The 8,950-nt window shown below is 42.2% G+C and overlaps 1 protein-coding gene across 1 annotated transcript; it reads right to left on the bottom strand.

Annotated features, from left to right (window-relative positions):
* Positions 1–5,908: 5,908 nt before the first annotated feature.
* glulb (glutamate-ammonia ligase (glutamine synthase) b) lies at positions 5,909–8,702 on the bottom strand. The gene is made up of 7 exons (XM_049588387.1): positions 8,483–8,702; positions 7,904–8,084; positions 7,659–7,820; positions 7,318–7,464; positions 7,096–7,223; positions 6,796–6,995; positions 5,909–6,711 (listed from the first exon to the last, which is right to left on the bottom strand). Exons 2-7 carry the CDS (start codon positions 8,067–8,069, stop codon positions 6,393–6,395), a joined length of 1,122 nt encoding a protein of 373 aa, XP_049444344.1. The 5' UTR covers positions 8,070–8,084; positions 8,483–8,702; the 3' UTR covers positions 5,909–6,392.
* Between the last annotated feature and the right edge of the window lie 248 nt (positions 8,703–8,950).

Here is an 8,950-nt window from a genome sequence, read left to right on the forward strand (position 1 = left end):
TGGGGAAACTTGTCTCTGACTCTTGGACCATCAGCGTTGGTTTCCCTCAAGGCTGCGTCCTTTCCCCTCTGCTCTTCTTCCTGTACACCAACAGCTGCACCTCCAGTCATCAGTCCGTCATGCTGCCACTCTCACTTTGCTAATTTCTGGTTAGGATGACTCCGCCTACAGGTGGAAGATCACCTGGTAACCTGGTGCAGACAAAGCAACGTAAAGCTCAATGATCTAAAAAACAGAGGCCATGGTTGTGGATTTCCAGAAGTAGGCAGCCCCACCTGCCCCCATCACCCTTAAAGACTCCCCAGTCAACACTTGTGGAGTCCCTCTGCTTCCTGGGCTCCATCACCACTCACAATGTCAAGTGGGAGCTGAACATCAGCTTCCTCATCAAAAAAATCACAACAGTAAATTTACTTCCTGTGGCAGAAAAAGTAGCTCAACCTGCACAAGTTAGTGATGGTGCGCTTATACACTGCCATCATCAGGTCCATGCTCACCCACTCCATCGCCATCTGGTACACTGCTGCCTCTGCTAAGGACAAGGGCAGAATGCAGCCTATCATTTACTCTGCTGAGAGGGTGATTGGGTGCAATCTACCGTCCTTCCAGGATCTGTAAGCCTCCAGGACCCTGTGGTTGACAAGAGAGATTACGGCCGACCCCTCTCATCCTGGACACAACTTTCTGAGGCACTCCTCTCTGGCAGGAGGTTGAAGTCCACCAGGACTGAAATGTCATGTCACCAAAACAAAAAAAAATCTTCACGAAACTCCCAGGATGCCCACTGACATCTGTCTTTATGTATTACATTAATGCACATCTTGGAATTTTATCCTTGTACATTGCACATATTCTCTATACTGAGAACTTCATCGCATCCTCTTAAATTGTTATAGTATTTTTCTAGCATCCTTTTTTATTGTAATTTTCTATTCTTAAATTATGGTCTTGACTTTTGTACTTTGTACAGTACTTTGCCGGTATTTTTCATTTATCTTAATATGTTTGTGTGTAAGTATAAACCTACTTGACAATAAACTTTATTCTGATTCTGAAGTACTCTATATAGCGCTCTATTTATAACTCTAACCATAATCTCACCACAGTCAAGACAGATTTTAGTCCAAGCTGAATGTGCTCAAGTAAAACCAAACTTGGGACACCAAACTGTCCCCTCAGCCTGCTTCAAGGCCTCCACTACCATGCTAAGTAGAGTACAGTGCCATAAGTACTTGGCCATGGTATCATTTTGTACGGACCAACCGTAAAGTGTGGAATGAAGCTAACCCTTGGGCCCCAAATCATAGCATGTTGTCCCTTAAAGCACTAAATACTTTTTAGATTAGGTAGAGTTTGGGTAGAGTTTAAATGTCTTACTCAAGGACACTCACACTCAAGACATGACTATTGATGAGATAAAACGTGAGACAAAATTTTACTGGAGAGCCTCTGTAGGCCACAGTGTCACATTACTGACACCAGTAATAATCTCTTAAACATACAGTCATATAACACTTAGGCTAAATGCCTGAATGATAAGGATAGATCACTCAAAGACAAATTCATTGAATATAAAACACTGTATTATCATTTAATAGCATTAATTTGAACAACTTCTCTGCTTTCCTTTCTGCCATTTACTTTTTTTCATTTTTGATGCATTGTTGACTCTTATAGTTACTCTTACAATAAAAATGCAGCTTTATAAATAATTATTAAAGCAGACATGATGTTCTCTGTGACGAAAAACCAAACTCGATACATGTTTCAGATCTTTGCAAATTGATTTTCATGCTAGTGTGAGCTAAAGAGGCTCCAGCTACTTGGAAGGAAGGAGAAATACCGTGAAATATCTAAAAACACTGCAGCTTGATTATAAAAAACTGATAAGCAGTATTACATCATATATTGAAGTTGCTGTAAAATAATTATTATATGCAGAAACTATAATCACCACCTTGTGGTTGTTTTCCTTCTCCAACCAGTCAAGTTACAGTTTACATCCACGTCTGTCCAGAGTTATATGTAGCCATGACAGCATCCAATGTTTTAAATACGAATGTTGCTGTCTAAAACACGGATGCTTCACGGATATCTTCAACCCGACAGCACAGAAGATCTTTACGTGTCTGATCAAATGTCTTCCCATCTGTTCCTGAGATGTTACATTGCATAATGACCAGAAAAGTGTTTTTGCAGTACATTGTGATGTCAAAGTGAAGTTGACCTTTGACCTTTTGGATATAAAATTATTTACTGAGACATTTGTGTGAAATTTTGTCATAATTAGTGTATGAATTCTTGAGTTATGGCCAAAAACATGTTTTGTAAGGTCACGGTGACCTTTGACCTTTGAACACAAAAAATCGAATCAGTTCATTCTGAGTCCAAGTGAATGCTTGTGCCAAATTTGCAGAAATTCCCTCAAGGCACTCCTGAGATATCGTGTTTACGAAAATGGGACCAGTGCAAGGTCACAGTGACCTTGGCCCTTGATCACCATTATTGATCAGTTCATCCTTGAGTCTAAGTGGATGTATGTGCCAAATTCTAGGTTCCCAAGGTATTCTTGAGATATCACATTCATGAAAATGGGACCAATGTCAGGGTCAGGTGGGACCAGATGTGAATGGGTGTGAAGTCATCTGGGGAGGGATCCCAAGACTGCATTGTAGTTGGATAATGTGAGTCGTCACCACTATGACACCACTTATCACCAACCTACAATGCAGTCTTGGGATCCCTCCCCAGACAACTTCACACCCATTCGCATCTGGTCCCACCTGACCCTAACAACTCACATGATGGCCAGGTGGGTCAATGACTCACGCTGTGACCTTAACGAGTCTGAAACCAAGAGCCCACATCTGACCCCAACGACTCTGTAAGGGTTCACACCCACACAGAGTTTAAAGCTTGCAACTCCATACCAGTCATTTAGAACTGAAGGAGCTTCTTGGATGAGAAACGAAACATCTTCAAGAAATGCAAGCAAGTCCAGTTGCCTGCAATATAGCACTTATGATTCACTGTTGAGTCCAAGTGGACTTTTGTGCCAAATTCTAGGAAATTCCTGAGGTGTTCTTGAGCTATCACTTTCACAAGAACAGGACCAACAATCTTGTCACAGCAGCCTTGACCCTTTACTTTTGACCACCAACATCGAATTCTAGGAAATTCTCTAGGTGTTCTTGAGATATCATGTTCATGAGAATGGGACTAACGCAGGGCCACAGTGACCCTGATCTTTGACCACCAAAATTTAATAATTCCATCATCGAATCCAAGTGAATGATTTTGCCAAATTTGAAAAAAATCCCCCAAGGTTCTCCCGAGATATTACATTCACCCAAATGGGACCAATGCAAGGTCACAGTAACTTTGACCTTTGAACACCAACATCTAATCAGTTCAGTGTTGTTGTGTACAAAAGAAACAATTGTGCCAAATTCTAGGAAATTCCCTGTGTTCTTGAGATATCACATTCACGAAAATGGGACCAACACAAGGTCACAATGACTTTGACCAATGACCGCCAAAATCTAATCAGTTCATCCTGAGTCCAAGTGAAAGTTTGTGCCAAATATGAAGAAATTCCCTCAAGGCACTGACAATATGTTCATAAGAACAGGACCAATGCGAGATCATATTGACCTTGACCTTTGACCACTAAAATCTAATCATTTCATTGTTGAGTCCAAATGGAGGTTTGTGCCAAATTCTAGGAATTCTCTAGGTGGTCCTGAGATATCACAGTCATGAGAATGGGACAGACAACCCAAAAACATAATGCCTCAGGCCAAGGCAGTTGCCAGCATGGAGGCATTAAAAAAATTTTGGGCTAAACTTTTGTTCTGTATTCAATGGAAAGAGAAAACGTGTCAACCATAACAGAAAACCTGTTTCCCCTTTAAGATTAGTAGGTGCACGAAATACATTTGTAATTAAATTGTCATCGAGCATTTGGTTTTGATTTTGGCAAGAAATTATGATGTGCCTAAACATGACAGATGACTGTCCCTCACCAACTCAGTGCATTTACTGGAGTCAACATGTTTTCAAATCAAGTTTGTAAGTTGCGCAATAAGAGCTGCTGCATGACATGTAACATTAAGTAAAACCAGAAGCAGTCACGTCACTGACTCAGACCATTAAAGTCTTTATGTAACTGTGACCATGTTTTTATGTAACTGTCTACACTAATTATGAAATTATACATTAACTTGTTTATGCAGCTAATGTGATACAATGAGTTGTACAGTGCACTGTTCAACTGACTGCTCCAAATTAATTGTCGTCGTAGGTTTTCAGGTGTTCTTTTGAAAGGAACTCCCCAGGCTGTCTTTACTCTCCTGACCTACTTAAAAAAAACTAGTCCATAGGTTATTGAGACTTGTGTCAAAACAACATACCAGACTATCGTTTACTTTTAGAGGATCAAGTCCTGAGGAGTCAGCAAAGTCAGTGCGCTCACGTGCCCTTTATCCCTGTATTCACAGTAAAAGATAAATCTGTCACAACTCTTTTGAAGGTTTGACGTCATGTTGACCTTCTAGCGAAGACAGCCACTTTGTCTATTTAGCTGTCTGAACAGGCGGGGGATGTGAATGTTCCCGTGTCTTAATCAGCCACCATTTGTTGAACATTACAGTGCATTTTCCTTTAACGTGGGTCACATTTTAGAGATTCATATCAGCTGACAGTGGATGTGACCAACAGGCTTGTGTCACAACACAACTTAAAGGTCCAGTGTGTTTTGGGGATATATTGGCATAAGTGAAATATATTATTAAGTAGGTTTTTTAGTGTATAATCATCTGAATTGTAGAGTCGTCCTTGCCTCAGTGTAGCGTTCATCAAAGTTAAACAGTCAAAGGACGCCTTTGACAAAAGAGAGACAGACCCCCTCCTACACATAGAGTATAAAATTACATTGCATATTAAACTGGGCAGATGGAGGTTGCCAGGCAAAGGGCCATATCAGCCTCAGGCTGCAGTCTTCACCTGTTTTTGGTTTTCAGGTAGGTGAAGGTGTATTGATGTGCATTTTCAGACATTTTCATTTTTGAAAAGAAAAAAAATCATAATAATTTGGCAACCCCTAGGAGTCCTGAGCCCCTTGTTGAAGACGCAGGCCTCAGTCCAGTGGATCCCAACTGATCCAGCAATGACATCCTGATTTCTCCACAGCTGCTACTTGAAGCGCCACACAGTTTAATATATTCAGCATCATAATTGCATTTGACCATGTCGCTGAACTAGTGTGTTGTCCGTCTGTCACTCACTCTACAGCAGGAAACAGCACTTCAAAATACAAAGTCTGTGATGGAAATTCACTGTACTTCATAAAGAAATGTAATTTTGACAAACCTGACATGTTTGCAAGTCAGCTCTGGTCCACTCAGAACAGACCCGTGACCCGACAGTTGGGAGCCACTGCCTTAGTGTGTTTGGCATTTTGGAGACTGATCATGAGCATCTGCTAATGTGTGCTCACCTTTTTTTCTTGTAATTTATCTTACAAGAAGCTGGATTATTTGCAGAGGTCTCTTCCTCTCCAAAACAAACAGACCTGGTGATTTAAATGGATAAAAATACTGAATAAAGCAGTTTCACATGAAAAAAAACAAATCTGTTTTTCCAAAAATGTGAACGTCTCAACATAGAGCCAGTGTTCCGTTTGTTTGTTCTGGGCTACTGTAGAATAATGGGGGTGCGACATAGCCTGCTCCCTGTGTAGATATTAACAGCTCATTCTAAGGTAATAAAAACCCAATGGTTCTTATTTTCAGTACACTAATGATGACATACTTATTACATTCCATTTCTACCAAAATATCCCTGTAAATCCGACACACTGGACCTTTAAAGCAAAACATGGGATTAAACTAGAGTCAAAAGTCAGACCTAAAAATGTTAGCCGTTTATTTTTTTTGACAATTACAAGTGGAAAAACAGACAAAAGACATATTCATTATTCAAAAAAACATTGGCTGACATTTTGACCTTAAACATCCACAACATGATAAAAACCACCACTGTGACAGTCAACAGCCACGACTGCTAAAAACATTCAAATGCCATTGGGATCCTTTGGGTCACAGTTCTACAGCAAAAACCTGCTGCACTTAAAGAATGTTTTTCATTAGTACAGGTTAAAAACACTCAGTTATGTAATTCGATACAAGTTATCAGCTACCATGACAAAATGTGTTGGCAGTGTTTGTGCCAGAGGTAAAAACTCTCTGCATGCAAGTAAATGCACAAAGAATGCAGGAATAGCTTAAGAATTATTTCATCTGTCACGTTAACAATTTAACTTGGATCCATACAGTCTTGAAGAAGACGTGGCTAAACACAGTACTGGTAGTGACACTTGGTCTTAAGATTGTTCATTTGCTGTAATCTGTGGGCTCCTCTCCTTCTTCTTTCAGTAAACACGTGCGCACCAGAGCCTCCGTGACGATGTAAGGGTCGCAGTTGGCAGACGGACGGCGGTCCTCGAAGTAGCCCTTCTTGTCCTGCCCTACTGAGCGAGGGATGCGGATGCTGGCGCCGCGATTGGCCACGCCTGCTGAGAACTCGTCGATGTTTGAAGTTTCGTGGCGGCCGGTGAGTCGCCTGGCGTTGTCGAGCCCGCCTTTGGGATCGTAGGCCCGGATGTGGTACCTGTGTCTCTTTGCTAGCCTGTCTATCGACTCCTCAATGATTCTGTGAAGAAAAGGGAATTAGGAACTCGCACAAAACCCAAACATCATACCAGAGTTATTTACGACAATGAAAGCTCATTCTTACTTCAGTCCTCCTTCGTCTCGCATCTCCTTCGTGCTGAAATTGGTGTGGCAGCCGGCACCATTCCAGTTCCCTGTGATTGGTTTGGGGTCAAAGGACGCCACCACGCCGAAATCCTCACATACTCTGTGAAGGATGAAGCGAGCAACCCACAGGTGGTCCCCCATGTTGATACCTTCACAAGGCCCAACCTGGAACTCCCACTGAAACACAGAGACCACGTTATTAACTGGTATTACACAATCTCACAACTGAAAATGCATTTTTCAATGAAAGTGGGACAACAGTAAAAAAGACAAATACCTGAGCTGGCATGACTTCAGCATTGGTGCCACAGATATTAACCCCAGCGTACAGACAGGCTCTGTAGTGAGCCTCCACTACGTCTCGACCATACGCCTTATCTGCTCCCACTCCACAGTAATAAGGTCCTAATCAGGTGGAAGGAAACAAAATGTTAAAACTCGGCTGGCCTTTCGGATTTCTCATATTACATTTTCACAAACAGTCAGACAAGCTTCTCACCTTGTGGACCGGGGAAGCCGTTGGAGGGCCAGCCGAAGGGATGCCCGTCCGTGCCCAGGAGAGTGTACTCCTGCTCCATACCGAACCACGGGTGGTTGTTCTCCACCATGCTCATGACCTGCTTACAGGTGTGGCGCAGGTTGGTCTCTTCAGGAACAAAGAGAGGGTTAAATTCAGATATATTGTACATATTTCTAGAGTATTGTTTTTATCATAAATATCATCTGTTTACTGATTTATGGCAATGCCTCAAAGCAAATTCTTTACATGTGTACTTAGCAATGAACCAGATTCTCATTCTTTAACTGCAGTGCCTCTCAGGCTCGTTCTCCTGTGCTCACCTGCCGGTTTGCGGTTGTACTTGAGCACCTCGCAGAGCACCAGCTTGTTGGGGTCTTTCCTGAACGGGTCCCTGAACATGGCTGCAGGGATGAGGAACATGTCGCTGTTGGAGCCCTCTGACTGGTAGGTGCTGGAGCCATCAAAGTTCCACTCAGGAAGATCTGACATAGAAAAACAACTGAAATCAATGACTTCAAAGTCTTGTTGTTGTCGATGTGTTGGTGACACCGGAGCCGGATCTTACCCTCTATCGTCTTGGGTTCAGAATCCAAAGTTCTGGTCTTGCAGCGCACCCCTTCTCCAGACCCATCGATCCAGATGTACATGGCTTGGACCTTGTCCCCCTGAGGGAGGTCCATGTACTGCTGCTTAACAGCTTTGTTCAGTTTTGAACTTGCTGAGGTGGCCATTTTCTTGACCAAAACCTACAGAGACGTGAGAATAACACACAATGAAGCCACTGTGTCTAAACATAAAATATCATACAGCCAGACAGGATGTGGCAGAGCACATAAGGCTGACAGAAAAGGTTCAACTAAATGTTATTGATGAGGAAAAATAACATTATGTCTGATTATACAACACAACCATCAGTGATTCATCCTGCAACCTGACTACTCATCTGCTCTGACTCATAAGTGCTCAGGACGCAGGAGACATGGAGAGCAACATAAACACAAACAACACACAGCCTAATAAACAAACATAGCAGGTCAAAACAAAGGGAAACTTTCAGCAGCACACAAATAGAAAACAATTTCTCCTCTAGTAATTAACCCATGAGCTGATGTGTGTGATAATGAAGTCATCAGAAAGCCCTTACCTTATGTTAAGTGTAGAAAAATATCAAAAGACTAAAAGAGTCTCTAGATGCGTGGTCTTCGTGGAGGTTTCTATTGTTTTTCATTCCTGCTTCCTTCACCGCTTCCACGTTGGATTTATAGAGCTGCCGAGCATCTCCGCCGCCTCTGATTGGCCCAAAGACAAAACGTGATCAGTCCGTGATCAGCCCGTGATGAGAGGGGAGTCTCTCATTCACTGCGGTGAAAAACACAAAGAGAGAAACCCCCGCAGGCTGAGCAGCTTTCAACCTTAGCCAATCCTTCATATGTGGACCATGGAAAAACACAGAGGGAGCAAAACGGACAGGATTTATAATGTGACACCTCAGGAGAGACAAAGACACATTTTGACTGGCACTGATAAACAAGTGGTGCGCCCTCTACTGATGAAACCTGATTCATGTAAACATGACAGTTTGTTCTCGTTTCAGATCAACAAAAAATAGAAA

Source organism: Epinephelus fuscoguttatus, linkage group LG10 (genome assembly GCF_011397635.1).
Source record: "Epinephelus fuscoguttatus linkage group LG10, E.fuscoguttatus.final_Chr_v1".
Lineage (NCBI taxonomy): Eukaryota > Metazoa > Chordata > Actinopteri > Perciformes > Serranidae > Epinephelus > Epinephelus fuscoguttatus.

Bases quoted from the DNA above. Each gene is read 5' to 3' on its own strand.
- glulb (XM_049588387.1), bottom strand. From the start codon at position 8,069: ATGGCCACCTCAGCAAGTTCAAAACTGAACAAAGCTGTTAAGCAGCAG. The intron at 7,465-7,658 runs GTGAGCACAGGA...TTGTTCCTGAAG, and splicing joins GTACAACCGCAAACCGGCAG to AGACCAACCTGCGCCACACC. The intron at 6,712-6,795 runs GTAAGAATGAGC...TTTTCTTCACAG, and splicing joins CGAGACGAAGGAGGACTGAA to AATCATTGAGGAGTCGATAG.